The 18671-nt window shown below is 34.7% G+C and overlaps 2 protein-coding genes and 1 pseudogene across 2 annotated transcripts; 2 read left to right on the top strand and 1 right to left on the bottom strand.

The window, feature by feature from the left end:
• The first annotated feature begins 526 nt into the window (after positions 1 to 526).
• Positions 527 to 2434, top strand: LOC145104666 (protein NBR1 homolog). The gene is made up of 3 exons (XM_079041874.1): positions 527 to 572; positions 1024 to 1847; positions 1937 to 2434. Exons 1-3 carry the CDS (start codon positions 555 to 557, stop codon positions 2241 to 2243), a joined length of 1149 nt encoding a protein of 382 aa, XP_078898000.1. The 5' UTR covers positions 527 to 554; the 3' UTR covers positions 2244 to 2434.
• Positions 2435 to 3506: 1072 nt separating this feature from the next.
• Positions 3507 to 3881, bottom strand: LOC145113756 (uncharacterized). Its single transcript, XM_079049808.1, has one exon. It carries the CDS (start codon positions 3879 to 3881, stop codon positions 3507 to 3509), a length of 375 nt encoding a protein of 124 aa, XP_078905934.1.
• A 13191-nt stretch (positions 3882 to 17072) lies between these two features.
• LOC145113749 (uncharacterized protein At4g14342-like) lies at positions 17073 to 18051 on the top strand (annotated as a pseudogene).
• The last annotated feature ends 620 nt before the right edge of the window (positions 18052 to 18671 follow it).

The raw sequence follows: 18671 nt of genomic DNA, 5'->3' as shown, positions 1-18671 counted from the left end.
ATACGTAATGAATATGGTTGCCTCTAATGAGAATTGTACAAAAACGTAAGTTCGTTGGGTTTTTTTCAACAAACAAAACATGATTGGGGTTTTTTGAACGGTTTTGAAACTTAGTTGGTCTTACAAGTCATTTTCTAATATTTAATTACACGTCATAAGTCATGTCATTCGTTTACTTTTATTAGCCGGTTGACCCTAAATGAGAAGTGAACGAAAGTGTGAGTTAGTTGGGTTTTTTTAGACAAAATGTTAAGTTCCTTGGGTTTTCTTGAATAGACAAAACATAATTTGGTTTTTTGAACGGTTTGAAAACTTCGTTGGACTTATAAGTCATTTTCCGTTTTAGAGTCTTGAAATTTAGATGATTATTGTAGTGGTAACAATTTACATTTTGAAGTTAAATATTAATATTTCTATGCATAATCTACAGAATCGCGGATATCTCTAGGATTACAGTTACAGATAGCGATCAATAGTTCGCTTCAGCTATATATATTTCTGTTCCATCGACTACCCTCTTTTCATTGTAGGGGTTTTAGTCCTCTCTCATCATCATGGCAACTGTAATCAAGGTTTGTTTTCAGCTATATCCTTCTTCTTCTTCTCTTTTTGAATTACTCCACCGAATTCTCATTCTGTTTTCATAAGTGTGGTTGAGTGTCGCATGCGTATTAGTAAAATATCGGCATACTTTGCTAGGGCGTTCGTTTAGTGTTTTCACATGCTCTTTAAGAGTTCACGTTATTGTAGTGTAGATGAACCTCATGTGAATTGAAGTTTCTTGAGAGTTGTATTTTAGTTTTAGAAGATTCAGATTTTACTTTTGTGGTTTTCGGGTTCAATTCCAATTGGTATGATTCTCGTACTGAAGCAGGCATTACATACAATTTTACCATTATGCAAGTATGTCATGGATTTTTGTGACTTTCATGGTTAATGCGTGCTTGGTTTTCTTTGAAAACCAGTTGGTTTGACTACATATACTTTTAAATAATCCTCAAATACGTGTTATGTTTGGTGCAGATTAAATTTGGAGACACACTCAGGCGCATCTATGAGGAAGATCTTCTAGATTTTGACATGGACATGTTGAGGGAGAAGATCTGCATCCTCTTCGGTCTAGATCTTGATGCTGATTTTACACTCACTTACATCGATGAGGATGGAGATATAGTCACTCTTTGTGATGACAATGATCTCGATGATCTTGCGGCTCAATCTCTGAATCCACTAAGGATGACTGTAACATTGAATCCTAAATCTTCTCTTACATCAACACAAGACCAGCTTCAGATCAATTCCTTGAACTCTGCAGTTTCTTTGATCTTGAAATTTGTGCCAGAGCGACAACATAATGCACTTTTGAAGCTTTTGCTTGACGTTGCATGGGAAAACATGATGGGTGATCAACAGGGATTGAAGATTGAAGAAGCATCTGAGACATTATTACCATGTAAAGACGGAAGCCCAGACTCGAACAACGAAGCTTTGCAGGTGGACACGGTGAAGAAAGATGGAGTTCTTGAAAATGTAGATCTTAATGTTCCTTATTCCGAGTCTGAAACTGTTAAAGGCTCTGATGCTTCATCTTTACATGATGACAATGCCAAACTGAGGAAATCCGATGATTTTGAGACTTGTGTAGACCTTAACGAATGCCCATTCATCGGGATGCCTCTATCTAATGACTCAATCGTGCATTCATGTCCTTGTGGGACTTGTGTCTCTCCTCTTAAGAAGGGCGATATCGGTAGTAAAGGCTTAGGCAGTCTTACAATCCATGAGGATATTACGTGTGTTGGGTGTGGAGTTTGTCCCATAATTGGACCCCGATTCATATCAAAATCGTAAGTTCTTTCGAAGCTTGTTAGAGTACTTGTATACATATTAATAAATATTTTTGGTTATTTCTTGAATCATTACTCTTTTTGTATAGGAATATTATTGTTGATCTGTGTTGCACTTGCTTCGAGAAAACGGGAGATGATGCTGCTGATTATATCAGAATGGATCTCTCACCCTATTCTTTTTTCCGTGACAAATCTCCTGTTGCGTGCAATGACAAATTAGACCCAGAAGTCGAAGTTGTGAATACCAATATGGATAAAGACAATGAAGTTTGTGAAAAGAAACCTATTGGAATTGTGGAACCTGAAGATCTGCTTTTCGATGCAGTACAGCCACATAAGGACCAGGAGACGAGCACCTGTAAGAGTGTTGCGGTTCCATCAAAACTGGTGTAGGTGGAACCAATTGGTTCGAACCAAGGTAAAGTACCGATCTTTGGAGCAATCCAAATATCCAATCTCTGTTGGTTTCATAATAAAGTGAGCCATATCTAAATTGCCAAAAAACTTATAGTAAAACATAAAAACTTCTTTGGTGCTATGTGCACAGGGTTTTCATGATCCAAGAGTACTGGTTATTGGTAGGTTGGGATAATGATTACTAATAAAAGCTCTTCAAGACTCGATAGTATTTTTCAGTTTAGTAGCTTCGAACCATTTTATGGTGTGTTTTTTTATGTGCCACGTTTAGTAAGTATTAGTAAGTAGGTGTTTTTATATAGTTTAGTTATGTGTTTAATCCTAGACTTTATTTATTCAGTACAAATTTTTTTTTTTAAGAGGTTGAGGCACATGTTATCTGTTCATCAAAATGGCCCTTGTACTCTATCACATGCGGAAGCGGAACCGGTCCTTTGGGGCCAGGGAGGGCCATCGCCATCGCCCCTCGCTTTTCAGACCACTGATATATAACTGTTATATATTATATATTTAAGTTATTTCTAAGTTATTCAAAATAATAAGAATAATAATAACGTTGTGAAGAAACTTGAAAGGAACTGGTATGCCACAAAAATAAAAACTAGAAGTTTTATAAATACCTAAAAATCCTAATTTGAAGGACACCGGATTTAAACGAATTCTACAATTTTAATCAAATCATTTAATAAGGCCAATGAAAAAAAAACTAAAAACTCTCAAAAATATAACTGAAAACCTTAGTAAGGTTTCGGGGGTCTCAACTGTTTCTAGTTGTTCTATGACCGTGTTTAAACATGGTCTCACCTGATTTTGTGTTTTCTAATTCTTTTCATATCATACCATAATATTTTCCTTGTAACTATATGTTAAAAAAAAATACAATAAACCTACATAATACACCTGTTAAAATACCTTCAGTTAGATCATATCGAAAAATATCGTTTTAGAAATCTTAAATGTTTTTATTCTTGTTTATTTTCTATTTTAATCAACTGATGTAGTTCATGAGCGTCTAACCTATTGTGTATATATATAAAGATCATCTGGTTTTACAACTCTGAATAGAACTTTTTATACAAAATTGACGGATATCTACAAACTTTACATGGAAACCCCAATTACAATACAAAAATAAATATATATATTAATTTATTTCACAAATTACCCTAAAATGAAATAAAAACCAATTCTTTTGGTCAGAAAGGAAAAGTATAACTGCGAGTTTGGTGGACTTATGGTTCACGCAACCCAAACCATGGCCATGGAACTCAAAAATGTAGCACAAGCAACAGCAACAATGCTTCTCTCTTTGATCACGACTTTCAACAAATGCATGGCAACATCTCCGGTGATCTTCCTCCCTTCCACCGCCAGTACACGGCGGCGTTTCCCTGCAAAAGCCATCATCACCAGCACCATGGTCCACGTCACGATGGTGGCTCTCACCATAACTGCCATCAAACCTGCAATCAACAGAACACCTGCGATCATAGACCACATGTGGAATGACGACCGCCGTGATCCAGTGTGATCGGAATCATGAGACATGAAGATGTACAATGAAAGAAGCACAAAGAACAAGCATGACGCAGTGGTTTTCGATCTGGCGATCATCTGGGAGCTGAGAGAATGTGATGTTGGAGAGGAGGTGAGGAGATGAAAATTGTGTTGAAGAAAGAAGAAGGAAGAATGTTGCTTTTTAGATGAGGATGGAGGAGAGAATTAGTATCCATGTGGTATCGGCTTATTTGCACATGGACTGGTTGGCAATAATCACACCAACTTTAATTTTATAATTAAGTTCTGGCAAATACCCTCCTAATCATCTGATTTTATGATAAAAGGACAGCGACTTTTATATAGAAAAAGAACATTTTTTTATCACTTTTCTCGACATACATTGGGTACTTTGTGAAGGACGATACTTTTTTTTGTCCGAATATCTCAAAATTAAAAATCATGCCTAAATAAATCAATTTGGGTTGAATTTGTGGAGTTGAAGTTGATTTATTTTAATCTTTTATGTTATACTATCCTAGATTATTTCGTGAAAATATTATACTATCAATGTAATAATATAGTTTTTGTTTTCATATGTAATTTTTAATTTGATGGATTTTAGAATAATTAAGAACAGAGAGACAAGGGAATTTTCATTTCATAATGAAGGTTAACCATACATACCTACAAAAGCTATGCTTTTATATAACTAACTTTGTTTGGCAGCTGCGAATGCTTCCTCTGCTTTCGGTAAAAATACCAAAAGCCTATTCTCAAGGCATTCTTTCTCTTACAGCGCTCTTTCCTTCCCTTTGAGCTAGCCGTAAAAAATCCATTTTTGTTCTTACTTAAATAAATTCTCATGAGTTGCCTTGAGCTGGTAACTCAAAAATCGATGATTCTTAAGCTAAATTAAGTTTGTTAAAGACAACTAACTATGTTGGGCTACTAGCATTTTATACTCAAAATATTAGAATTAGAATGTACATTATACTTAGGCTAAGGGGTATTGTCACACCCAACCTACTGAAAAAGTGATGTCACCTCATCGCTATATCAGCTCCACTACCAACCCACTAACTCTTGGAAATGGTCACCACTCCACATCATTTTTTCTTTTTCTTTTTTTATTTTTTTTTACATTAGAATAATTTGAAAAATAATTATTAAACAAAAATAAAAACATAAATATTAATTAAAAACATTTTATATTAATTTAAAAAACAGAAATTTAAAATCTACGTTACTTAAAAAAACATAATCATTTAAAACCTAAATTACTAAAAAAAACATAGAAAATATTACTCATCGTCCTCCTCGTTTGATCCTCATCGTCATCCCCGTCGCCGTCATTGTCACCGTGTTGCTGGAATTGCATTTGCCATATATGTTCAGTCAAATCATAACGGTAATTGTGATGTGTTTCACTGTATTGTATTTCCAAAAGTCGTGTGAAATATGCAGGATTGCCGACTTGTATTACTGCAGGTGGGTTAAGAATATCTTCTGGATTATACATACAAATAGCCCTACCCTCTTCTTCTATTATCATGTTATGTAAAATAACACAAGCAGTCAACACCTTCGTCAATTTTGCCTTATCACATGACCGTGCCGGATGTTTGATAATGTGTCACTTTTGTTTGAGGACCCCAAACGCCCGTTCCACATCCTTCCTTGCCGATTCTTGTGCTAACTTGAACAATTTTTGTTTTTCATCGGCCGGAAATGAGTACGACTTGTCAAATGTAGCGTACTCTGGATATATCTCATCACCAAGGTAATACCCATAATTATATTGATGTTCATTCACAACGAACAACATGTTTGGTGCTTTACCCTGCAAAATATCATTAAATATCGGAGAGGCTCCAAGCACATCCAGGTCGTTGTTTGACCCAGCCATACCAAAGAATGCATGCCAAAACCATAGGTCATGTGAAGAAACGACCTCTAGTATAATAGTCGGCACGCCATGATCACCTCGTGTGAATTGACCTCGCCATGCATTGGGACAATTTGACCACTCCCAATGTGTACAATCAATGCTACCAAGCATTCCTGGTAAGCCATGTTTAGCTTCATGTGTGGCATACAACTGTTAGATATCATTTCTAGTTAGATGTCGCAAATATATGTCACCATAAAGCTCTATGACATACTCACAAAAAAGATAAGCACATTCTCGCCCAGTCCTTTCAAACGTTTTCAGATACTCATCTGACGCATCTACGGCTATGTCGTATGCCAATTGTCTAAGGGTTGTTGTGCATTTTTGTATTGTACTAAAACCACGTTTACCTCTTGCATCCCATCTCAATTGAAAAAACTCATAATTGTTTTACAAATCTCTAGCTATACGTAAAAATAAATTTCTACTAATACGGAATCGGTCTTCAAATTTTGATAGATCGTACAAACTATCAGGGGTAAAGTAATCACGTACCAAAAGCTTGTGTGCCGCCATACGATCCCTATGTATCGAAATTATATGCTTCCTCTCGATATTTGAACTTTCGTCTCTTTGTTGCACCCTATTGCGTGTCGCGGACAACAACATGTGCAACACCAAGTCATCTTCATCAGAGCTACCATCATCATCAGATGAAAAAGAAGAAATCGAATTCGCAAAATTATTCATATCCATGTTTGAAAGTGTGTTTGAAAAAAGGAATAGAGATATGTTTGTTTGAAAGAGGGAATAGAAATATGTTTGTGATGTGAATGGAAATGTGTTTGTTTACTGTGTATGTATTTATATATGTGTGTGTTAAGTTTTTGTTTGATTTTTTTTAATTGGTAACGGTCGAAGGAAAAGGAAAAAGGAACAGTAAAAAAATTAACCAATCACGTGCCCCGTCTTCGTCCGTAGCAGCACCTACGCACACCTGGGGCGGTGTTCACGCGTAGGTGGCCTTGCCATGTAGGCGCTACGCGTAGCTACCTCCCGACCATACCGCAAAGCTTTATGAATAGTTATGTAACATCTCAACCATAATGTTCATAATAATGGTTAGTAAATTCTACCATTATAACACTATTATTGCTAGAATTTATAATATAACTTTGAAGTTAAATTAAGGCTTTTGATAGGTTACAACTAACCTTTAAGTTAAATTAAGGCTTTTGATAGTTTACAACTAACTTATTTTTTTATTATTTTTTAAATTGTCATTTTAATAAGCTAAAAAATTGCTTATAAATTATCTTTTTTGAAACTTACTTACACAAGCTTTTCATGAGTTTTTTTTAATATTTTAATACACCCTTAAATCTTTAATTAGTTATAGAAAACTCATTATCGTAAATGTTTTTATGTTATTTTATATTTTTCAGCTAGCTTATCAGCTACATTTTACAAATTGTTATTTTTTTTATTAGCTAGTTTATAAGCTAAGCTACTATCAACTAGTTTTCAATTAGAAACTAGTTTTTCAGCTTCTACATACGAAAAAAATAGCCTAAGTTTGTTAAGACAACCAATTAATTGTTACAAAGAGTGAGAGACTAACAAATTGTGAGCCATATAATTTTTATAGAGATTGACAACTAACTAATTGCCCTCTGACAATGGACATTTGGAGACTTATTTCTTGATGATGGAATTTTTATCTATTAAATTCGGATCAAATAGGGTAGACAACTTGAAATTGAATAGGATACAATGCAAATGTTTTGATGTTGTGATTATTACTACCTTTTGGGTAGCTTTAGAACAATCTTCTCTTTGAAACTGTTAAACCACACAAAATATATTTCTGATGAAATAGTTTCTTAGTTTTTTCTGGACTTTTTATAAATATAAAATTTATAAGATGAACAAGATTGGTTGATGTAAAATACTATAACCCAACCTTATCCACTATGTCCTTGTAATTTGTTTTCTCTTGCTTTTTGATAGTAGTTAATAGTAATATAATCTTGCGCTTCCAGTGGGAAAAAACTATCTTCCAGTTAAAACCGAAAAACCTTGTAACTAATTAATAAATTTCAAAAATAATATTTGAAAATAGATAATAAACGAGTACAATCCTTTTCTGACTTATATTTCAAATTATTAATTTTGATCTTTTAATCAATCTATTCAATAATTACTTCTATTGTTCTACATGTAATACTAGTGAAACGTTTTTTACTTAACGTAACATGTTATTTTCCATTTTTACATTATTTACATTAAAATGCGAATGGAAAAGAAACTTCCCAAAATCTCAAAAAACGAGGTAAATATAAAATCAGGAAACTAGTGGATTTTGGCGTGATCACATTGGACCAAAGAAAAGTTGCCCTTCGCCTAAATATGTGAGTCGACTACAACTTTTGAGTGTCAACTCATTTGTACAATTCCATCAATGTTAAAAACTTTGATCATTTAAACTCGTCTAGTTGTTTCCTTCTTCCTTTTTTATATTCTTAATAAATAGGCACTACTAGAAAAAACGAAAATACCTACAGCAAGATCCGTAGGTATACGGGTTTACCTACGGAATTGTGACGAAATGGGTGCCGTAGCATAATTGCTCGTGGGTAATTCTTAGCGACGGAATTCTGACGGTCATATTCCGTAGGTAAATTACCGACGGAATACCTACGGCGAGAAATTGTGACGGAATTGCGACGGAATATCGACGACGGACACTTACCTACAGATTACCGACAGAAGTCATTTGCGACGACATTGCGACGGAATACCTACGGAATATAGTACCGACGGAATACCTACGGAAAAAAATACCGACAGAATTGTGACGGATTACCTACGGATTACAGAAGTGTGAAAGGAGTAACGGATAAAAATGAGTACGCCACTATAAACATCTAGGTATCATGTATAACTCGGTGATAGTATAGATAATCATGTATAATAGAGGTGCGAAAAAAACGAAGCGAAAAAAAACGACGTCCGGTGCCCGAAATCTCGAAAAAAAAATTTGTATGTAATCCGTCGGAAATTACCGACGGAATAGCGACGGATATCCTCTTCCGTAGGTAATCCGTAGGTAATTACCTACGGAACAGACCATCCGTCGCTATTCCGTCGGTAATTTCCGACAGATTACCTACGAATATTTTTTATTTTTGACATTTGGGGCACCGGATGTCGTTTTTTTCGCTTCGTTTTTTTCGCACTTCTATTATACATAATCATCAATACTATTACCAAGTTATACCTAATATATATGTGTGTATAACCATGTGCACCTATAGATCCGTTACTCCTTTCACACAGTTACTTCTTTCACATACATTCACACATACACACATATGTACATATGCATACATACACATACACAATTACAAAAACATTCACATATACCCATAGACACATACATTCATACAGGTTGGTCAATGTGTTTATGTATGGATATATGTATGTATGTATGTATCTACGAATGTATGTGTATGTATGTATATATGTGTATATGAATCTATGTGTGTGTGAATGTGCGTCTAAGATTGTATGTGTGAATGTATGTTTTTATGGGTATATATAAATGTATGTGTAAATGTGTATTTGTAGGGGTTGTATGTATATGTACATATGTGAATGTGAATGTAATTTTAAAGTGTGAAAGAAGTAACGGATAAAAATGAGTACGCCAAAAAAACTCGGTGGCGTACTCATTTTTATCCGTTACTCCTTTCACACTTTAAAATTACATTCACATTCACATATGTACATATACATACATACACCTACACATACACATTTACACATACATTCACATATCCCCATAGACATATACATTCACACATACATTCATAGACATACATTCATACATACATCCACACATACATTCATAGACACACATTCACACATACATTCATAGAGACACATTCACACATACACATACATTCATATACACACATATACATACATACGCATACATTCATACATAATAATAATAATAATAATAATAATAATAATAATTGAAATAATAATAATAATAATAATAATAATAATAGTAAAAAATTAATAAATGACGGATTTGTGATGGAAAGTATACAAATTAGTCTTTTTGTCAGTGTCGTAGCTATTCCGTCGGTATTTACCGACGGATGTGACATCCGTCGGTATTCTATAGCTGTTCCGTCACAACATCGTGAGTAATTTAGGGCATCGTTTTCCGTCGGAATTCCGTAGGTAATTTCCGACGGAATTTTTCCGTAGGTATTTTCATTTTTTCTAGTAGTGAGGTGTTCTTTTTATTTATTAACCATCATTAATTCAGTTTATATGAACTTATGATAATGTAGTCCGCATCCAAATATTTGTGAAAGTTACGTGTTGTAAGCGACATTGCCAACCACATTGAATCATCACCTTTTAGAATCATCATATCCCAGTACCATGTACTTGTATAGTCGTATACTTTGCAACATTCACACGAATTAAACTATATAGCGAAGAAGGCAGCTAAACACAAGTGAGGGCACGATTAATTATCACTTGGGCAAGCTAGTATAGTGGACCCATTATGAGCTTTTTTGGCCTGATGTAAGAGCTAGAAGTTAGTTATAGTCATCATATTCAATCTAAAAACTAAAAAGGTCGAAGAAACTATAACACCTCAAATCCAAAGTTATAACCAGTGATAAGAACATCTCCAATGGGGATGGCACACGAAGTGTATGGGGTGAGGTAGAGTTGCATGGGTGTGGTATATATTATAGAGTTATGAGATAAAGTGTGGAGTTATATGATGATACAATGGTTATATAGAAATTAATTTATTTTTCTTGTTCTTTTTAGTGATAAACATCTAAAGAATGTGAGTAAGGTGGATTAGTATGAGGGTTGTATGGGTTGGAGGGATTTGAAGGGTAAGTTGTATATAAGTGGAATTGTGAGGTAGATTGGTATGAAGGTTGTATACTTGTACGGATTGGAGATGCTCTTAGTAATACTTTATCTATGTAATCCAAGTTGTTATAATAGTGTATGTCTGTACCTCTTGATCCCAATTTGTATGCATGACAATATAGATGAAAAGTAATGCTTGGATGCTGCTCCCACCGATGATTCCCATCCAGAGTCCCAACATCGAACCCTAGAATACAACCAAGATAAGCACAACCGAAATTGATTAACAATAACAACATCAAAAACTCTTGTTCTTACCTTTCCTCCATAAGAGAATACAATGTTGGTTGGTGGAGAAAATTGGTGGAGGCCAAATTAGTGGATGGTGATAATTGCTAGTGGTGTGAAGACCCACTCATAAAATGGCAGACAAATTGGAGAAGGAGTGGCAATCAATACTTGTTGCTTTTTTTCTTTAATTCTCCACCATTGCTTTTGTCCATTGGAATTATTTGAGTTCCTATAAATGCAGAAGGTATCGAGCAAACAAAAAACACAACATAGAGTGCAGAGTGTGTTCATCACAATTGTAATCTTCTCATAATACTAAAATCTCTAGTTGCAGCCCGTGGATGTAGGATTTGCACCGAATCCGAACCACGTAAAATCCTTGTGTTCTTCTTGCTTTATTTTGTGAGTTTGTGAGTGTGTGACAGTGTGTTTCCGCTGCGTGTACCCGGTCCGATTACTAACAACTGGTATCAGAGCCTGGTTAGCGAGGTTTTGGAGGGTACGATCGTTTTTCTGTCACACACGAGTGTACCTTATTTTTTTTGTTTGCCGTAATGGCTGAAGACAAGGTTATAATCGAAAGGTTCAATGGTTCTGATTTTAGCTGGTGGAAAATGCAATTAGAAGCATTGCTATGTCAGAAAGACTTGGACATGGTACTCGGAGACAAACCGGAGAAAATGGAAAAGGCTGCTGAAGATGCGTGGAACTCAAAGGACAAGAAAGCCAAGGCGGTTATTACATTGTCGTTGACGAAGAGCGTTGCTTTCAACATCATGAATGAAACCACGGCGCGTGGTATGATGGAGGCTCTGTCAAATATGTATGAGAAACCATCAGCGGCTAACAAGGTGTTCTTGATGAAGGAGCTGTTCACTACAAGGATGAATGAGGAAGGCTCAGTTACGGTTCACATTAACAATCTAAATTCAATTCTGTCCAGATTATCATCTGTGGGAATTAAATTTGATAATGAGACTCAAGCTTCGCTGCTACTAGCTTCTCTACCTGATAGCTGGTCCGGAACAGTTACTGTTGTTACGAGTTCCGTGGGGACCAGTGGTATGACTTTTGAAGGGGTTAGAGATTTGGTTCTAGGCGAGGATATCAGACGCAAGAATCAAGGTGGATCTTCCACTTCTGATTTATTAAATGTCGGAAGAGGTAGAGGGAATAGCAGGAATAGTGGGAGCAGTGGGAGTCGGGGAAAAAGTTCTTCTACAACTTTGAAGAATGTGAAATGCTGGAACTGTCAAGAAGTGGGACATGTTAAGAGTCAATGTCCAAAGAAAGAATTGAACATTGCTGATGCTGAGAATTTTTCTGGGGATGATGCATTGTTACTCAGTATGGAAAGTTCTGTAGACTCTTGGGTCATGGATTCAGGGGCTTCGTTTCACGCCATGGACAACGGGGAAACGATGGTGAATCTAAAAGAAGGAGATTTTGGGAAGGTACGGTTGGCAAATGACGAGATGCTTCAAGTAACGGGCATAGGAGATATTGATCTGGTTACTTCATTGGGAACTACATGGAACCTGAAGAATGTCAGGGTAATTCCGGAGCTGAAAAAGAAATTGATTTCTGTTGGTCAGCTGGATAAACAAGGACTGGAAGTAAGGTTTGGTGGTGGTAAATGGAGGGTGGTCAATGGTAATTCGGTGATTGCTCATGGTATGAAGTGTGGGTCATTGTATATGGTTGAGGTACCTGCTGAGGGAAGTATGACCGTCCCGGTTAAGCATGACAAAATCTGGTTCGCTAAATCTGGTGCTAAGAGAGTTCATTTTGCAAACATGAACTCTGGAGCCAAAGAGATGTTAGTTGAACGAGTTCGAAAGTCTAAACCATTCAGGGAATTTGGTGACAGTAGGAGCACGGGACGTGTTTCAGGTAAAGTTACAAAGAGCCGTTGGGTTTTGAAGACTAAGATTGAAAAATTCTCTCATGTTGGATGTTTGCTATGTTTGGAGAGTGTTAGTGGTCCTCGGTGTATCTCTGGATCTGGTGGAGTGTCCAAACCGGTTGAGACAGAGGATGAGTCGGTGGTGGGATTAGCCACGACTGAGTTGGAGCTAGTGGGAACTTCAACTGGCCCTTCTAGATGATGATGAGGGGCGGCTGCAATTAGAGAAATTCGACTAAGTTTAGCTTGTTCTTGGGAACTGGAGGCTTGGAAGACTTGGTTGTTTTAAGATTACTGGAGAATTGTTGGATTATTTTCTCCAAGTGGGAGATTGTTGGTTGGTGGAGAAAATTGGTGGAGGCCAAATTAGTGGATGGTGATAATTGCTAGTGGTGTGAAGACCCACTCATAAAATGGCAGACAAATTGGAGAAGGAGTGGCAATCAATACTTGTTGCTTTTTTTCTTTAATTCTCCACCATTGCTTTTGTCCATTGGAATTATTTGAGTTCCTATAAATGCAGAAGGTATCGAGCAAACAAAAAACACAACATAGAATGCAGAGTGTGTTCATCACAATTGTAATCTTCTCATAATACTAAAATCTCTAGTTGCAGCCCGTGGATGTAGGATTTGCACCGAATCCGAACCACGTAAAATCCTTGTGTTCTTCTTGCTTTATTTTGTGAGTTTGTGAGTGTGTGACAGTGTGTTTCCGCTGCGTGTACCCGGTCCGATTACTAACATACAAAAGTCCAAAGGATTGCAAAAGGAAGACCAACAAGGTAATATGCCCCAAGATTCACAAAAGCACCAATCTTTTGCCATCCTCATCCTCTTACAATACCTTTTTTTACGACAATACATCAATTGATTATAAAAAGAATAAACGTTAAATTGAGTAAATAAAACATAGATAAACGTTAAATTTAATAAATAAAACATAGATAAATAATATAATATCATTCGATCTATCAATGGATACCCACACAAGTAAAATTTTAAGGGTATTCTTTATAGTTTTAATCATTACGATTTACCAACGACGAGCAGTATACGGTTGGACTGCCTCAACAGAAGCCTCTCGTGCCACTACACGAGAGTCAACCGGAAAGCACTTCAGGGTGGTATCATTTTTTTCCACCTCGAAGTGAATAGTTGGTGTAAAAATTGTCATGACTCGATAACCGTCAAAATCTTGAAATTTTCTACATCTGTGAATACATACGGCAATTTCAACTCAAGATACTGAAATTTCTTGTTTAGGTTTATAACTTATTCCTCAATTAATTAGAAACTCTAACCTGAAAGTACCCCCTGAATTCCATCACAAAAATTGGAAAGTGCAAGAATCGGCATTATGATAACTCACAACTTCCACTTCATACGTAAACAAATAGCCCCATAAGTCACGAACCACAACTAAAAGGAAGCTAACCACTAACCCTTCGGTCATGGCCACAAGCATCACAACATGTGCAGCCCGGTGTGCAGCCTGAGGTCGCCCGGCTCCTAACTCGTTTGAAACTCTTGTGCTTCAACAATGAATTTGACACGTGTAATTAAAATAGACCAACATAAATTTGTAGTTCATATAATTAGTTAAACTATATATGGATTAATTATTTTGATCCAAATTTACCTTACTGCACTGCCAAAACCATAAGGAATCCTATAGATGAGCGTACTGGTCGTGAGGCTGGATAACAAAAATAATTAACATTACCACATCTGCATTTTGATGTAGATGTGCATAAAACCGGAATTTATCCAAACCGGATTATTTTTACTTGGATCGGATATAGTCGGATTTTGCTATATTGGATTTCAGATAATCCAAACCGAATAAAATCAAACTTTTGGTTGGATATTTTTTAATTTACATGTTACTTCGCTAGTTTTGCAAAACACGTCATTTTGTTGGAATGAAATTCCTATCTAGATCATATAAAATTACCAAACCACCCTTTAAATAGCTGATTATTTGATTCTTATTCTTGAAATAGCAATAATCAATTTAAAAACACAAAATTATTTTAAGGTCAAAATAACCGTATATGGAGAAACAGGCAAGAGTTGCTGACTTGCTGTAACGAAACTGTTATCGAGATATACGTAAAAAGAGCAAACTAACCCTAACTTTAATAAATTAATCATTTGATTCAGATTTTTGAAGTCAAATAATAATCTAATTGGATTACAATCAATATTTGTAAATGCAATGTTTTGACTGACATCATCGATATTTCAAGCTTTAGATTAAGAAGAAGCTCCGACATGAGAACCAAAAACTCGTATGCCCATGATTGTATATAAAGAGCGTAAAATTTTTATTTATAGTTCAATTTAAAAGTAGAAAGGAGTGTAATTACTAACCATGATTATATATAAAGAACGTAAATGATAAGTTGGTTTTCAAAATCTATCTTTATAGGATGTCATCCAAATGAATATGGTTTAAGATAATTCACCTATCTTGCACCATATTCATTTGAAACTCTCTTAACTTTTCAACTTATTTTATTAATTGAAAATTGATTACTTAATTGAAATGTTTTACCTATATAAGAACCTTATTTTCATGTTTGGCTACTCTCATTGTTTTTCGTTCCCTAATATTTCCGATTTTGTTATGTAATCATAAGCAAAAACATGTGCAACCATTGAAGCAAACCATTTTTCGCATTGTTGCTAGACCACGTTTTGGAAGGCTAAACATTTTTGGTTTTGCAGCATTAGAAAAAAAAAGGTACATAAATATTTAGAAGAATATGAAGTATAACTATTGAACTTAGCTAGCATTAACGTAACAGGTGCATGCAGACCGGTTTTAGCATTGTTGTTAGACCGCATTCTGGAAGGCTAAACCATCTTTGTATTTGTAGAATTAGCAAAAAAAAGATACATAAATATTTAGACGTCTATAGAGTATAACCATTTAACTTAACATCGATCAATCCAAAAAAACCATTATAATTACCATTGCTAATTGAAAACTATTTAGATTTTTAAAGATTTTTAATCACCAGTTAGTTTTTCTATCATACTTATAAATAATATGTAAATAAAAGTAGATTACACTACTGGAAAATAGGCTATATTATACACTCATATCTAATACGGCTGTAAATAAAAACTGTATTATAAAGGGATAAATAAATATAATACGCACAATTGCAGCATCTAATACGGTTAATGAGATGTACTAGAAACAGTTAATGAGATGTACTAGAAACAAGATCAAATAACTAAATAAAATACGCTCCCATTTTGATTAAGTACGGCTAATACCTAAATTGAATACGCTTCCTCCTCACATACTTAGCTTCCTCATCCCACACTTGTCTCCTCCCAACCGAACACCTTAACACCACCCTTTCTCCATCTCTACACCACTAATTGGTCCTTCATCTCCATCTCCCCTGTCGCAACACCATCATCACCGACCAGCCTCGCCTCGCCTCGCCTCGCACCTCCAATAATTCAACCAACCTAAAAATCCCACCACCGGACCATCATCATCATACAAATTAACCACACCTGCGGTTCAAATTTAAAGGGTAAGAGCTTTGATTTCTGTTTTTGCAATAGACAAACACAGGTAGCGGTTCAAATTTAAAGGTAAGAGCTTTGATTTCTGTTTTTGCAATAGAAAAACAAGGGCAGAAATACAAAGGAACTACAACTGTTCACGAAGGATAAGGAAGCATTTTGGCTGTGATCGAGATGCAAAATCAAATGGTAGGATCTCTATTTTGAAAACTTATTGTTTAATTTTAACCAGATGACCTTGGAATCTTAAAATTCAAACACCCTCTTGTTAAATACTACTGGACAGTTAAGCTTAACAGTCCTTGAGTACTAAGTTCATACCAATCAATTTCAACATATCAACTTCTTACTCACAGAGACCACATTCCCTATTTCATCAAGCCTGTCAAAATATCAGATTAAGTTCCATAATACACACATATATAGTGCAAACATAATATGTATACATGCTTAATAATCTTGAAATTTTGGCTAAAATCTTTCAAGAAATGATAAAATTGGTGGTTAATTGCTGTTTTTTTGTTTACTGTAAGCATTTGAGTTTGCATCAACTGAAAGGATAAAGATTCCCTCTGTACCTCATAAACAATGGTTATTCTTTCATTTCTATAATATTCTTCTAATAATGGTATCAATTCCAATGTAATCAACTGTTTAATAGAATCTTTTTGATTTGTATTTAGTTAAATCTTTTATCCGGACCAAATTATCCTTGAAACGGGCTTATTAATGATCAACATTTTTGGTAACACATGATATATTTGCCTGATTCAGGTCACAATCTTGTTGAATTAGAGTTGAAGAACGCATGGCTTTCTGTTGAAAATCTGAATCAGATGTTAATGGTAACAAGTTTAACACTCAAGTCCATACGATTAGATGATAAGGAATTAATCCAGTTGAATAAGTCATTCCCTAATCTTCAAATTCTTAACTTGAGCATAGGCTAGTGACAGGTTTAATATCAACTCTCAACTTGAGCATCTTCAAGCTAAGTATGTGGGAACAGGGCATGCAGACATGAACAGATTGTGAGTGACATTTTTATCTATGTCATTTTTTAATATTAGTATTAGTGACTTACTGATTTTCACCTCAAATTGATTTTTTTCTCACTTATTGAGATAAAGTGTTTTAACTTTTAATATTTTGCAATAGCAGAAAATAAATCAATTGGAAGAGAACGCTACAATTTTATGCATATATTTATTCTTTATATAATCATTATAATCATACATCAACTATCCTTCTATAGAGTGGTTACTTTTTATATATTCACTTTGTTCCTTTTTGATAAGCTAAATGCAAAAAAAAAAAAAAAAAAAAAAAAAAAAAAAAAAAAAAGCTAAGTAAGATGCTATAAGAAACAAATCAATGAAATTACTTTGCTATTGTGAATGTTATAAGAGTTCAAGTAATTCTTTTTTTATTTTTTATTTTGCAGAAAATGTTGTTGCCATGTGGTCTTCCACCAGAGAGAGAAGAGGAATAGGGCAATGAGGTTCTTCATGGGGAGATTTACTATGATTGCATTATAAAAAACTTGTGTAGTATCAACCTGATGCGAGGATAAAAAACTATGTTGAGTTTTTGATTTTTATGTCACATGTAATATGTTCTATATTATACAAAGTCATGTTTTAGTGATGAACATTAATCTTTGTGTATTTTATGGGGTGGTTATGTTGGTAAGTGTCACGTGGTAAGTGATGAACATTAATCTTTGTGTATTTTTTGTAAATTTAGTCTAATTGTATAATTTTATTAAAAAAATAGCAAAAAAAATTGATGAAAATACCAAAATAGACATCAAAACCCAAGTGTAAAAAAAATGAAATTTTGAAGATGTATTAGTTTGACAATTTGGATGTTTTGTGTTTTTATGTTTGAAGTTGTATTATGTATTTCCAATATAAAAAACAAAAAAAAATGAAAAAAAAGGTTGAAAATTCTCCAAAAAATGTGTTGATTCAAGTTAAACAATTTTGTACATACATTATGTTTTTGTACATATACACAAACATCAAATTTAAAACCAAAAAAAATAATACATCAAAAGATATGTATATTATTAAACAAGAAACAAAAGCAAAAAAAAAATGAATTTCTTTTGTCCTTTTTACATATATATGGACGAGAATCCCATTTTTCTTTTATATGGATGTGTATATTGAAGGGGGCCATCAGTAGCCCATATGAACACATTTTCAATTCGTCATCTGTCAAAATTTGCAAACTTAACAAAATTGACCCAAAAGTCAAAATTGCAATTATGTTCCCTTTTGCGTATACTTGTTTGCTTATCACGAGAACGACGAAGCCTTCGCCTTCAGCCGACGACGCCTCTGCCT

Source organism: Lactuca virosa, chromosome 1, assembly GCF_052849685.1.
Source record: "Lactuca virosa cultivar CGN04683 chromosome 1, Lactuca_virosa_CGN04683_v6, whole genome shotgun sequence".
Taxonomy (NCBI): Eukaryota; Viridiplantae; Streptophyta; class Magnoliopsida; order Asterales; family Asteraceae; genus Lactuca; species Lactuca virosa.
The sequence above is the reverse complement of the archived record's forward strand: the minus strand, read 5'-3'. Positions and strand labels throughout refer to the sequence as shown.